The 15,130-nt window shown below is 47.0% G+C and overlaps 1 protein-coding gene across 5 annotated transcripts in view; it reads left to right on the top strand.

The window, feature by feature from the left end:
• The window catches only part of NLRX1 (NLR family member X1), a 74,062-nt gene that overhangs the window by 46,867 nt on the left and 12,065 nt on the right, over positions 1-15,130 (top strand). For all 5 annotated transcript variants that reach the window (XM_083162708.1, XM_083162710.1, XM_083162707.1 and 2 more), the window contains 2 exons: positions 859-945; positions 12,863-13,114. In XM_083162708.1, coding sequence (XP_083018834.1) covers positions 859-945; positions 12,863-13,114 — 339 coding nt within the window. The remainder of the gene's footprint in view (positions 1-858; positions 946-12,862; positions 13,115-15,130) is intronic.

Here is a 15,130-nt window from a genome sequence, read left to right as displayed (position 1 = left end):
TTCTGTAGACCCAATGACCGTATCCCGTTTGATTAACTTTTTTGCTTTAAGTTTGCATGCAAACTCACTGGTTCCTGCAAAGAAATATAGAGAAAAGGGCTGATTCCTCACTAGAACTTAAAGTGGAAATTAAAGTCTGTGAGTAAAAAAGAACACCCAATAATATCAGTATAAGGCTGTAATCAGGATGTCAGGAGTTGGAGTTCCTAGGAGTCATGTGACTAGTATTTGTGTCAAAAGGAGAATGAATGGAAAACTTTAATGATAGGCAAACATTATGTATGTGGTCTAATTATGCTTTATTATGTTAATTATTGTGAAATCAAGTAATACGAATGAAAATATGTATTACACAGTTTGAATGGTTTCAATTATTTGCTAAATGTAGAAAAGAAGTTTCAAAAATATGTTAAAAATGGGTATAGGTATTAGAAGCGGAATGAGCTGAGGAGAAAGGGTACCCCAATACAGCCTTATTGTGGATCATTGTTCTATACGAGCTTACTGGTATATTGTAAAACCCCTATCATGCATTTTCTTTAGTTCAGTAATATGGTTGTGGTATAAGTGCCGATGGTCAGTATACCGACATATGGAATCCCGACAGCCGGTACTCCGACAGAGAGGCGGACACAAAAAAGCCCCTTGCAGGCTTGTTGCGCTCACCACAGGTTCTATTCTCCCTTTATGGGGATGTGACCCCCCACACGAGGGAGAATATCCCCTTTCAGTCAGGATCCCAACTGTCGGGCAGTGGAACAGTCTGGATTCTGATGTCGGTGTACTGACCGTCAGGATCCCGACCGTCGGGCAGTCATCTGACACCCCCAGTGATATCACCTAACCTTTTTTTTTCAGTTTACAGATGAACTCACTAGGTCCTGATTCCTGCAGGGAAATAAAAAACCTTCTGCTGCATCCAGAGTGTGCGATCACCAGCCTGCGGTAAGTAAAACTGAAGAATTCATAAATCCAAGTGGACTATCCTTAGTGTATTTTGTTAGCCAAATCTTCAAAGCAAACACATCTTGTATTTAAAAGGTGAGCTAAAGTATATTTGCTTTTCCTCCTCCTACGGCAGCACAGACTTCTGGGTATGTTAATCCCATTGGGCAGTAGACCGGAAAGAGAAAAGATACTGGTAGCATATAATCACCATTCTTACTGAATCCTGTCTTTTGGACAGTTAGGCAGCACACACACACAGGAGAGGGCTTACCGCATGGTTGTTTCCCAGCTGCAGCATTATTGGCAGGGTGCAGGTGTTTGGCCGGCCTCATGATGCTGGGAGAGCGAGCTTCTAAGCTACAGGTCTTCCCCCACTTGCCCGGGCGGTCAGAGGCAGCAATGTCAGCAGCAGGTTTTCACAGGCACTAAGAGCCTGATTCAGACCTGTTCGCTCCTGCTCATCCATATGCCCACCGCCTGGAGTCTGCTCGCTTGTATGTGAGGGGATGTGTTGGCATACACATCCACTCGCATGCAGCTGACCGGAAACAAAATCATTAGATGGTCGCTCACCATTGAATGACTTCTCTTCCGTTTGCTAATAAGACTGACTTTGCCCGCAGATCTCTGAACATGGGGTGGGCACCACGCCTCCATTCGTAGAGGAACACCCAGTTTTTTTTATGGGGACATGCATTAAATGCTGGGTGTTCCCTTGCTACTGCCTCATGGTCATCCCTTCAAGGATTGAACGGCTCGTCGAGTGTGAAGCCGTTCGCTCCCGGAGTTTGCACATGTGCATAATCGCACCTGCGCAAACCCCGAACATCTGGGACGGGGCTGAATTTGAACCCAAACAAACTGATCTGAATCGGCCCTTAATGGGGCCTACACATGTAGCGATTTAGGGGCATTTTCTAAGCCATCTCACTTGATCGCTTCGAAAATGCCCCTACAGTGCTCAGCTATTAATATCCAGCATGCTGCAAAAATCTGCTAGACAATGGTCCCTTGTAGCAATACCCTCCTAAGTATATATAACTAATACCCCTTTCACACCAGAAAATGCAGGGACTCACCCGGGAATATGGCCCAGTGATCATTCCGGGGCATTCCCGGGTTAGCCTCTTTCAAACCAGAAAAGTCCCTGCATTTTCTAGTGTGGGAAGGAGGCAGAGATGAGGCAGATCACCCTGGGTTGCTGGTCCTCAGGGCAGGCCGGGAATCCACACAGGTGGCTGATGACACAGCACATCCGGCTGCAGTGAGGGCACCGGAGAGCTGCGTCATCTTCATCTGCTGCCTGTCCTGTGATCTGCGCCTGCCACCTGTGCGGATCCCTGGCCTGACCGCACAAACATAAGAGCGGCAACACGGCTGAGTAACAGTACCCCTTTTACACCGGCCAGGACCCCAGGTTGAACCCAGGAACAACCCTGCTCAATAGCCGGGATTTTAGGCTGGTGTGAAAGGGGTGTTAACCATTTTACAGGACAAGAGAGCATCCTGACCTCCCTCTAGAGGTGAAACTAATCAAGCCTTTTACATCCAATCACATATAATACACTCCTGATGCTGCTATCTGCATTTGAATGCAGCATCTCCATCACAGTCTGTATTGTGAACACCGGCATCCCCACTGCCGAGATGCTCATTCCATTACATGGTATGTTTGAGAAAGGCATGGGCCTATTGGTTTTGAAAGCAAAGCAAACCAAACCACATATTGTGATAGCTCATAGTACAGTGGCAGTGTGTAATTTAAATGACAGAAATTCCCAGCTTCAGAGTTTCCCAAATCTCCATGACCCCTAACGGTCCACGACACACCTGTAGACTTGTTGCTCAATCATTTCCAGACCTCATGGCCATACTTCAACAGACAAGGAATAAGAACTGTGAAAAGGCCAGGTTAGAACATATGCTATGGGCAATATGTTGGTCGGGGTGCAGATGCCGGCTGAAATTCAAAAAAAGTTACTGAAATATATTCCGCACAAGAAAGAAAAAATGTGTGTGTCTGTGTTATGCACAGCGGGAAGTTAAGCTGAAATTGCTTTGCACAGAATTTCGGAATAGAGTAGCTGCTTGTAGTAATATCTACATTGTGTAGCTTACAGTTTGTCAGCATCTTCTATTAGAGTGTGTAGAAGTCTTCTACAATAAACCTGTCATGTATACTGTTCGCTGTTAATTATAGTCTTCATAAATTATCCTTGAGATCATGTCTGAGGCCGCTATTCATAACAGCTGCCAGATCTCGCAATAAAGAACTTGAAAGCTACTTCACATTACAAGGAAATTCTTAGATGTTGGGATCTTTTTTTTTATTTTTTTTACAAACACCAAGACTGCTGCCCCATTTCTGGTGCTTTGAGCTTCTTAGCACCGCCTGCAGCTACAAGTAATCTGCCAGATGGCAAACACTATTCTGCCAACCACGTTCACTATTCACATTCACTTTTGCTTACAGTTACTGGTACAGTATACCACTTGGAGCACAGAATGAGAAGCAGATTTGAATAAGACAGTATAGTGTGTACACGCAATTGTACAATTTTTTTGACCAACTTTTTTCACCAATTTTGTTGGTCAAAATATCTTTCAGTGCGTTTGTGACGAATGATGATGTGCATACTGTTCATCAAAGTTGTTTGTCAACTGTGCATGCAGCTCAATTTGGATATCTTTCAAAAAGAGCCTATAAACTGTATCTTTCGTCAAGATTATTTATTAATTTATTTACAGTTTCTTATATAGCGCAGCAGATTCCGTTACGCTTTACAATAGTAGACAGTGATAAAACAAACTGGGTAACAACAGACAGACTTGGAGGTAGGAGAACCCTGCTGCAAGCTTACAATCTATAGGGATATAGGATGGAAACACAAGGACAGGCACCAGTAATAGCATAGCATCCCACCAAGTTACAAGTCCAGAAGGGAAGTGTCACGGCCTGGACTAACTGTGTTCCCGGCACTGACCTGGGTGCACCAGTGGAGGGCGCAGGGAACCGGAAGCGGGGAGGCTTGAGGTAGCTGGAGCTCATGCACGGAGGATAGATTAGAATAACCTGCCGGGGACACATAGGATTGGCTGAGACCTAATGCAGAGGCGCGGGGTCTAAGCCGATAGTGGTATTCACCAAGGACCCCCGCAAGGGGATATGGACTTAGCTGCAACTGCCGACCAGGTCGCGGCCCTCTGCCCAGGTTCCTCTGTGGCTTTAGCAGGGTTTGATACTCTGGAGTCTCTAGAGCAAAGATGTTTGAGGGGTACTTAAACCATCGATGGTGACCAATGGCACTGAATGCTTGGTAGCAACACGGAGGGCACAGAGGAATATGTATAACAGGATGTACACAGTGATGGGGACTGAGTACCGTGAGATGTGGCCTGGAAGCCGGAGGGAACTCGATGGTGATCACTGGGGATCGCTGGAGATCACTGGGGATCGCTGGAGCGGCCTGGGAGCCGAGAGGAGACGGGCATGGGAACCCACTGGTATCCGGACGCTGAGGAGACAACCTGGGCTGCACAGAGAAGGCTGGATCACATGGCAGATGGAACTCGTGGAAGCTTCTGGCAGGAGTGGAGTGACCAGGGACGCTGAGAATGACACAGGTAACAGCGGACTCAGGAAACCGGACCTCTGGAGCAAGTGGGGAGTCTTGACAGGAGCTGACGCTGGAGAACTCTCAGGGGAAACTGACGAGTTGTTCAAGACGGGGAGGAGACTGTGAGACAGGCTTTTATCCCTCCAGGTAATGAGGGAATCAGACGCAGGTGAGGGAATCGGCAGCAGCACACAGACCAGGAAGTGAGTGAGAGCTTACCTGGATCATGTGACCCGCAATCTGACCGGGGAATATACCTGGAGCTCTAAGTGACGCAGGGGATGATTTGGAATCAGGAGATTAGAGACTGTACCGGCAGCTGATTTGCGGAGTATATTACCCTAGCGTGCTGGTAAGGGGCGCACGCGAGTGGTCTGAGAACCGGGGTTTCTGACAGTACCCCCCCTTTTTGGCTTGCTCAGATTGTCTCAGTGGAAAGCTGCGATCAAACGAGGGGCATATACATCGACAGCATTGATCCAGCTTCTTTCTTCTGGACCATAGCCTTTCCAATCAATGAGATATTGGATGCTTCCATATCGTCTGCGAGAATCCACCACTTTATCGACCTCGAATTCAACCCCTCAATGGGTATTGACTCTGGGGAGCTCAGGAGAAGAACTTTGGAATCAGTTGAGGACAAGAGGTCGTAATAAAGATATGTGGAAGGAATTTGGGATTTTCAAGTACGGTGGTAGCTTCAATTTATAAGCTACGGGATTGATCATTTGGATCACAGGGAATGGCCCGATGAACCGTGGGGCGAACTTCATGGACGGGACTCTTAATCGGAGATTTCTAGTAGAGAGCCAAACCTTGTCTCCGGGTTTCAACTGGGGAACTGCCCTCCTTTTACGGTCAGCAAAGAATTTGTATCTCTTTGAGGCTTTCTTGAGTGAGACATGGACATTCTTTCAAATTTGGGAGAAATGCTTGAGTGTGGAAGATGCGGCAGGCACTTCCAAGGCTGGTAAGGGCTCAAAGACAGGTGGTCGAGGATGTTGACCGTACACTACGTAGAAAGGAGAGTAGCCAGTAGCTGAATGGTATCTGAAATTGTGGGCAAATTCTGCCCAGGGCAACAGACTGACCCAGTTGTCTTGTGACGAGGAGACATACAGGCGGAGGAATGCTTCAAGGACCTGATTGACTCTCCCTGTCTGCCCGTTGGATTGCGGGTGGTACGCTGTGGAAAAGTTAAATTTTACCTTTAGGGCGGAACAGAGAGCTCTCCAGAAGCGGGCCACAAATTGCACTCCACGATCGGAGACAATTTCTGCAGGGAGTCCATGAATTCGGAAGATATGCTGAATGAATATCTGGGCGAGCTTGGGAGCAGAGGGGAGACCAGTCAGTGGGATAAAGTGTGCCATTTTGGAGAAACGGTCTACCACCATCCAGATGGTATTACATTCTTGAGACTTTGGGAGCTCGGAAATGAAGTCCATGGAAATGTGCGTCCAGGGACGCGTGGGAATGGGCAACGGAAGAAGAGTACCTGCAGGGGACTGATGATGGACTTTATGCTGGGCACAAATAGGACATGAGGCCACGAAATCCTGGACATCTTTTTTCATGTGAGGCCACCAATATGACCGGCGTAGAATCTCTAGAGTTTTGAGAACTCCCGGATGGCTGGAGAAGGGTGAAGCATGAGCCCAGGATAATATTTTTGGCTGCAGCTCTGGTAGTACGAGCATCTTTCCTCATGGTGGCACAGGGGACACATGGGTGGCAGCAAAGGCAGTAGGACTGATGATAGGACGCTGTTCTTGCGGCACTGTGTCATCCTCCATAGAGCCGGACAGCGCATCTACCTTTGCACTTTGGGATCCAGGACGGTAAAAGATTTTGAAGTTGAATCGTGAAAAGAATAAAGACCAACGAGCTTGACGGGAATTTAAGCACTGGGCTGTTTGGACGTAGAGCAAGTTCTTGTGATCTGTAAAGATGGACACAGGGAATTTGGCCCCTTCTAACAGATATCGCCATTCTTCCAGTGCTAATTTAATTGCCAACAACTCTTGATCACCAATGGAATAGTTTTTCTCAGCAGGCAGGAATTTTCGTGAGAAAAACCCACAGGGGTGCTGTTTGCCATCGTGAGTGACTTGGGAGAGCACAGCACCAACACCCACATTAGAAGCGTCCACCTCGAGAAGGAATGGTCTGTCTGTTTCTGGCTGATGGAGGATGGGAGCAGAGATGAAAGCTTGTTTCAGCAGGTGGAATGCGGACAAGGCTTCTTCAGACCAGACGGCTGGATTGGCACGTTTTTGGGTGAGAGCTGTGATGGGAGAGATAAGCGTGGAGAATCCTTTGACGAATTTCCTGTAATAATTGGCAAAGCTGGACTGCTTTGAGAGTGGTTGGTTGGGACCAACTATCGATGGCTTCAAGTTTCGAGGGATCCATTCGTAACTCTGAGCCAGACACGATATACCCTAGGAAGGGTATCTGGGGAACTTCGAACGTGCACTTGGAGAGTTTACCATACAATTTATTAGCACGTAAACAGGATAGCATTCTTTGACTTGAGAACGATGAGACTGGAGATCTGAGGAGAAAATCAAGATATCGTCGAGGTAAACAACTTGATATTTGTATAAGACATCTCTGAAAATTTCATTGATGAATTCTTGAAAGACAGCTGGTGCATTACTGAGACCGAAGGCATTACCAGATACTCGAAATGCCCATCTCTGGTGTTGAAGGCGTTCTTCCATTCATCGCCTTTGCGAATCCTAATTAGGTTGTACGCCCCTCTGAGGTCAAGCTTGGTAAAAAAAATTGCACCTTTGACACGGTCAAATAACTCGGTGATCAGAGGAAGAGGATAACTGTTCTTGATAGTTATGCCATTGAGACCTCTATAGTCTATGCAAGGGCGTAACCCTCCATCTTTCTTTTTTACAAAAAAAGAATCCTGCACCAGCAGGGGAAGATGAGGGCCGGATAAAACCTTTCTGGAGAATTTCTTGGATATACTTGGACATCGCTTTGGTCTCATGTACTGACAGGGGATAAGTGCGCCCCTTAGGAGGGGACTTCCCAGGGAGAAGATCTATGGGACAATCCCATCGGCGGTGTGGAGGTAGTACATCAGCGGCTTGTTCACTGAAGACATCACTGTAATCATGGTACACTGAGGGAAGACCAGGCAGATTTTTAATCGCAGAGGATCGGACAGGAGTTACTTCACTCAAGCAATGTTTATGGCAATAATCACTCCATTCTTCAATCTGAAGAGATCTCCAATTGATACAGGGGTTGTGAAGTTGTAACCACGGCAACCCTAACACAATGTCGTAGGAGGATTTGGGGATGACCAGGAACTCAATACATTCTTGATGAAGTATACCCACATGAAATGAAACAGGTACTGTCCGATACACAATGTCACTTCCGGGGATTCTACTTCCATCTACCGCAGTCAGGTTGTGAGGCTGGGGTAACGGGAGAACAGAAATTCTGCACTTATTAACTAGCTCGGCTGAAATAAATTTCCCTGCAGCCCCGGAGTCGGCCAGGGCTGAGACATGCAGGGTACCCACTGGTGACACAAGGGCAACAGGTAGCACTAAGTCAGTGGTGGGAGGAGCTTTACTGGAACAACCTAACCTGACTCCCCCACTGCAGGTGTTAGGGCTTGGCGTTTCCCGGACGCTCGGGACAGGACCCAATGAAGTGGCCGGGAGCGGCACAGTATATACATAATTTTTATCTTTGCCTCCTGGACCGTTCCTCTGTAGATAACCTAAATCTACCTATCTGCATAGGTTCTTCTGTAGCGGGTATCGTAGGACGGTGCAGAGGCGGAGGCGGGACTCTGGGGAATACTTTCTTTTGTTTTTCTAAACCTCGCTCTCTCAAGCGCAGGTCTATTTTAACACACAGGGAGATCAATTCTTCAAGCTGCTCAGGGAGATCTCGGGTGGCCAGTTCATCCTTGATGCGTTCTGAGACGCCCAACCAGAAGGCGGATGTTAACGCCTCATTGTTCCACTTAAGCTCAGAGGCAAGAGTCTGGAATTGGACCACAAATTGTCCCATGGGACGAGGACCCTGTTTAAGGGAAGGATCTCTGTAGAGGCTAATGCAGGCCTTCCTGGCTCATCGAATATCCGTCGGAAGGTAGAGACGAATCTGTCATAATCGGTGAGGATTGGATCAGATCTTTCCCAGAGGGGTGATATCCAATTTAGGGCAGAACCAGTTAGCAGAGAGACCATGTATGCTATCTTGGTCCTAGCTGTCGTAAAGTTCTGCGGCAAAAGTTTGAATTGGATGTCACACTGGTTGAGGAAGCCTCTACAGGCTTTGGGATTGCCATCATATTTGTTAGGAGTAGGCAACTGAAGACAAGGGATATATGCTGGGACATGAGTGACAAGCTGATTGGGTACCGGTGGCGGAGGTGGCCGGAGAGATTGCTGGAGGGAATCCAGACGAGTGGACACTTCCTGTAGGTACGTAATCACTTGCTGCTGAGTCGTTCTTGCGTCTCCATACGCAAGGTGACATCTTGGAGAACCGCTGGCCCCACACTATAGTCGTGTGCCGAGTCCATCGGTCTTGAACAAACTGTCATGGCCTGGACTAGCTGTGTTTCCGGTACTGACCTGGGTGCGCCAGTGGAGGGCGCAGGGAACCGGAAGCGGGGAGGCTTGAGGTAGCTGGAGCTCATGCACGGAGGATAGATGAGAATAACCTGCCGGGGACACAGAGGATTGGCTGAGACCTAAAGCAGAGGCGCGGGGCCTAAGCCGACAGCAGTATTCACCAGGGACCCCCGCAAGGGGATATGGACTTAGCTGCAACTGCCGACCAGGTCGCGGTCCTCTGCCCAGGTTCCTCTGTGGCTTTAGCAGGGTTTGATACTCTGGAGTCTCTAGAGCAAAGATGTTTGAGGGGTACTTAAACCATCGATGGTGTTCGATGGCACTTAATGCTTGGTAGCAACACGGAGGGCACAGAGGAATATGTATAACAGGATGTACACAGTGATGGGGACTGAGTACCGTGAGATGCGGCCTGGGAGCCGGAGGGAACTCAATGGTGATCGCTGGAGATCACTGGGGATCGCTGAAGCGGCCTGGGAGCCGAGAGGAGACGGGCATGGGAACCCACTGGTATCCGGACGCTGAGGGGACAACCTGGGCTGCACAGAGAAGGCTGGATCACACGGCAGATGGAACTCGTGGAAGCTTCTGGTAGGAGTGGAATGATCAGGGATGCTGAGAATGACACAGGTAACAGCGGACTCAGGAAACCGGACCTCTGGAGCAAGTGGGGAGTCTTGACAGGAGCTGACACTGGAGAACTCTCAGGGGAAACTGACAAGTTGTTCAAGACGGGGAGGAGACTGTGAGACAGGCTTTTATCCCTCCAGGTAATGAGGGAATCAGACGCAGGTGAGGGAATCAGCGGCAGCAGCAGCAGCACACAGACCAGGAAGTGAGTGAGAGCTTACCAGGATCATGTGACCCGCAATCTGACCAGGGAATACACCTGGAGCTGTAAGTGACGCAGGGGATGATTTGAAAGCAGGAGACATCACGCCAGGGATTACAGACTGTACGGGCAGCTGATCTGCGGAGTATATTACCCCAGCGTGCCGGTAAGGGGCGCACGCGAGTGGTCTGAGAACCGGGGTTCCTGACAGGAAGCTATATAATATAAGTGCCTCAGAGGGTTATACGTGTAGAACTTTAAATATGATAGGCTTGCCTGAAGAGGTGAGTTTTCAGGGAACGCTTGAAAGTTTGGAGACTAGTGGAGAGTCTTATTGTACCAAAAACGAGTTTCTGAATTGTCCCAGTGCGCTTAGTCTCAGATGGAATTCTCTCAGTTTATGTTTGAGATATGAGTGGACCCCAAAACAGAAAAAAAGAGAAACAAAAAATGGTGTAATACTATTTAACATATAACAATGCTCCAAGTTAATGATATCTTTGCAGAGTTCAACCCGTACCAAAATGATATGTCTACTGGTTTTGTAGACTCAAGCGTATTGGAAATGTGGGGGCTGTATCCCAAAGCAGGTCATCTCTTCTTCCCTCTTTCTCTGAATGTGATGATAGGCACTCGGAGAGGCACAGAGAGAGAAGAGAAAAACTTGGTGCAATAACGTTTTATTTAAACACAAAGGTGCAGTAAAACAAATACCAAGGTAGGATCTCAGGACTCTCACCCTATATTAATGTCTACAATGGAGTGTTGCAGACAAAAGGAGCATGATGTTATACTCAACAGGCGTCCCTGGATGCTGACTCTTAGGGTTCGGTTGTCCTGGTATCCTCCTCTATCTCCACAAGCCGCCGACCAGTTTCGATTCCAAAGTATCTTCCTGAGGAAGATACTTTTTGTTGACACCAATAGGTATGGAATATTCAATAATCAAGGTGCCTACCGTACTCACTGAGCATGTAGGTGAGATAAACACATAGCGTTTTCTTTAAATGAGGCCTGGTCCTTCAAATTTTCAGCTTTGACGGGTTCACTTGTAGTTCTTCTGTCTTTCGCTTGTGTATGTAGAGCCGCTTCTACGCCACGGTGTTCTGCTGCCCGGTGTGCGCTTGTTGATGACATAAGGTCACAGACATCATGCTACACAATTTTTGGGAAGATCTGTGCCAGTGTGCTGAATGACAGGTACCCTCCGGAGTGGCGTCAGTTGAACAGCGTCCAAGGATATGGTAATGTTCCTCCTGTAGAATAATGTCCACAAGTCCTGCTTCAGGTGTCCCAAGTGCCAAATGAGACACAATTGCTGGTGTGGTTATAGGTTCTCACCTGGTTTTAATCATCCACAGAACCTGACCCTCTCCTTCAGGCTGAAAATGCTCTTTTCCTGGTAATGTATGATTGCCAATCATACAAGGCAATCATACATTACCAGGAAATTTTTGGAAATTCTAACACATTTTTCATATATTAACTTTTTTCCACATCACGAGAATTATCCATTTCGTGGGACACACAAGTTCAGCGCCAGCAAGACCTTCCTTTGTTTCCCAGTATCTACCAGTGAGGATTACCCAGTGGTCCTCCATTTGGGTCTACGGCAGCAAGGACTAATAGCGCCTTGAGACTTTTCTACACGTTGTCTTTTTAGATTGTCGAGTTGTCAACAGCAATGGAGATATCAGGGTGGTAACTGTTCTTAGTTGGCAGGAATATAAGTAATTCCGTTTTGGAAATATTGAGTATGAGATGACAGAGACATTCAGAGACTCGACCCCAAACCACTGGTGACAACTCTGGGGTTGATAGATTTGAGTATCATCCGCATATAAGTGATACTGAAATCCGAAAGAGCTGATTAGTTTGCCAAGAGAGGAGGTATAGATTGAGAAAAGCAGGACCTAAGACTGAACCTTGCGGAACTCCGACTGCCCGAGGTAATGAAGAGGAAGTAGAGTCAGAGAAGAGAACATTGAAAGAGCGATCAGATAGATAAAATGTGAACCAGGAAAGGGCTGTATCATTAAGACCTAGGTAGTGTAGTGTTTGTAAGAGAAGAGTGAGATCGACAGTGTCAAACGCAGCAGAAAGATCTAGAAGAATAAGTAGTGAGTAATGGCCTTTAGACTTAGCAGTTACCGGATCATTCACCACTTTAGTCAGTGCTGTCTCAGTGGAGTGTTGAGAGCGAAAGCCTGACTGAAGCGGGTCTAATAGGGTGTGTGAGTTAAGAACGTTTGTGAGGCAAGAGTAGACAAGTCTCTCCAGTAGCTTGGAGAGGCATGGGAGCTGAGAGATAGGACGATAGAGAGAGAGTTAGGGTCAGAATTGTGTTTTTTTTTTCAGAATGGGAGTAATCACTGCATGTTTAAGCAGTAAAGAGTAGAGTAGGAAAAGTACCAGTAGCAAGAGAGAGATTGCAGATTTTACTAAGTTTGGAATAAGCACAATATCTTTCGTCCAGGACACTGGGTTCAAGGGAAATGTCTTTCAAGAAAATTGGTCCAAAAAATTGTACAGTGTGTATGCACCTTAATTCATTATATTGGTCATGCCTTCGGTATCATTTACAGTAACATGACCATTCAAAAGAGAGAATGCAATTATGGCACATGCAAGTTTAGGCATATCCCTTTTCACTTCATTCATACAGTAAAATACCATTCTAACTGGCAGCCTTTAACATTGCATTTAGAAACTGATTGGCTGGTACTGTACTTTATTTCTCCATTTTATCACACTCCAAGTTTCATTGCCCCCTATGTGCTTAAGAATAAGAAACACAAGTGAGTAGCACTATGCAATATGCAATCATCCTGTCTTTTCCATAGATTATGCAATAATCCATTGGCACCAGAGGGCGCACGTTTGATTGTGGATGGGCTAGCTGGTAATAGCTCACTAAAGAACTTATCTCTCCTGCACACCGATCTTGGAGATGAAGGAGCTCAGATACTGACAGCTCAGCTGGGAAGAAATCAGCACCTACAAGAACTGAATCTGGCATACAATGGAATTCATGATGATGCTGGTCTCAGGCTGGTGGAAGAAGCTGCACGTCACCCAACGCTGGGCAGAGTACAGTGAGTACAACCTACACATGCAGGACATTTTTTAAACTGTTGAAAACAGACAATTATGCATTATTCTCTGTCTTGCAGTAAATATTCTTCTTGTGCTGGATAGATACATTGATAAAGTAGTGGTTAAAAGAAACAAGCGTGCATATTTATGAGGAGAGAATGGGGTGTGCCTACGTGTACGCAGGGGGGGGGGGGGGGTCCGATAACCTAGAAACTCCCCCTGCCTGCCAATCCATCGGCTCAGCTGTCATATTAAAAGCAGCCACCAACAGACGGGCTATAAAAGATACAGGTTAGGAGCTTTAGATGTAGGGCGCTTGGGTGGAAAGAAAGTTTTTACCCTTTTTGTCGGTAAAAAAAGATATATATTTATTCACACGCATCCAAAGTGTTATGTACGTATGTAACATCCATAAAAGGCACAAAGATTAAATTTCAATGATAAAAAAGTTTAAAATTAAAAAAATTATCCACACTTGGAAACACTGAAATGTCTTTTTAGGGGAGAAGTGGGGTAGGAATGATAGATGTTAACAGTACCTCTACTCTGTATAACACTGTGCGTCTGCAGCCGTGGAACCGGCTTCCAGTCAGCAGGATGTGTTTTTTTTTCCAAGGCCTTGAGGACCCAGTTTGAGGACCACTGGTCTATAGTGTCCATCACCACTATCCCGCCACCTTTGTCGGACCACCCTGAGGAAAAAAACACACCCTGCTGACTGGAAGCCGGTTCCACGGCTGCAGATGCACAGTGTGATACAAAACCCAGGTCCCCACCTGAGACTGATATTTGAAAGCGCATCAGGACACTGGATATCGGAGACAGGAGTAGAGGTACTGTTAACATCGCAACACTTTGGATGAGTGTGAATAAATATATATCTTTTTTTTTACCGACAAAAAGGGTAAAAACTTTCTTTCCACCCAAGCGCCCTACATCTAAAGCTCCTAACCTGTATCTTTTATATGCTTAATACTGGCTGATTGAACCAGGGAGGACTTGGAATTGGGCTGCTGGGAAGGGCGCCTTTGAGAATAATCACACACAATCCCCGGTACTTGTATATTATAGCGGCGCCCATCGCATGGCATACCATAAGACATGCGATGCGACGCGATATCGCGCAATATTGTACAATGTCATACAATTAAAAAATTGTATGACATTGTGTATGGCAAACAATGCGATGCGATGCGATAAAAAATTACAATGTAAAATGCACCCCCACGCCACCCCCCCCCCCCCCACTATAAACGTGAACCCGAAGCGTGGCGAGCGGACGCGGATACCTTCACAGGTATCGGCGTCCCCTCGCGGGCTTCACAGGTATCCGCGTCCCCTCGCTGCGCTCGCCACGCTTCAGGCTCGGTGGCTCGCCACACTTTCTATTCTCAACTCCACGCCGACGTGGATAGTGGGGGTATGAAAAGGACGGAGGACACGTACCGCCGCCGCTCGCCACGCTTCAGGTTCACGTTTATAGTGGGGGGGTGGCGTGGGGGTGCATTTAACATTTTCAGCATCCATTTGGGTGCTTAAAAGCACCCTTTAGGGTGCTTATACAATGTTTCATCGCATAGGGGGCCAAAATCGCGTTGCATCGCATGCCATCGGGTACATGGCATGCGATGCGATAAAAACATTGCGCGATGTACATCGGGGGCGCCGCTATAATACACAAGTACCCAATCCCCTTTTTTCACCAACAGACGGGCTGTCTGCCGTTAGGGGGAGCTAGCGTGCAGCTCCTCCCAGGCCATGCTCCATGTGTTGTGAGAGAACTGTCTGGGGGAGGCAGGGACTTTCCCCAGTTGCTGAGCAGGTACAATCTGCTGATTTTTCAGGGAGCGAGTAGGGGAAAGGGGTTGTGTGCGTGTATGGTTGCGTGTATGTTCTGTGTGTGTTATTTGTATGCTGTGTGTATGTTATGTGTATGTTTGCTGTGTGGTTATGTATGTATGCTGTGTGTATGCTATGTATCTGTGTATATGTATGTTTTGTGTATCTATGCTATG

This window comes from Crinia signifera, chromosome 19, assembly GCF_055691185.1.
Source record: "Crinia signifera chromosome 19, ASM5569118v1, whole genome shotgun sequence".
Lineage (NCBI taxonomy): Eukaryota > Metazoa > Chordata > Amphibia > Anura > Myobatrachidae > Crinia > Crinia signifera.
This window is presented reverse-complemented; position numbering and strand designations above follow the sequence as displayed.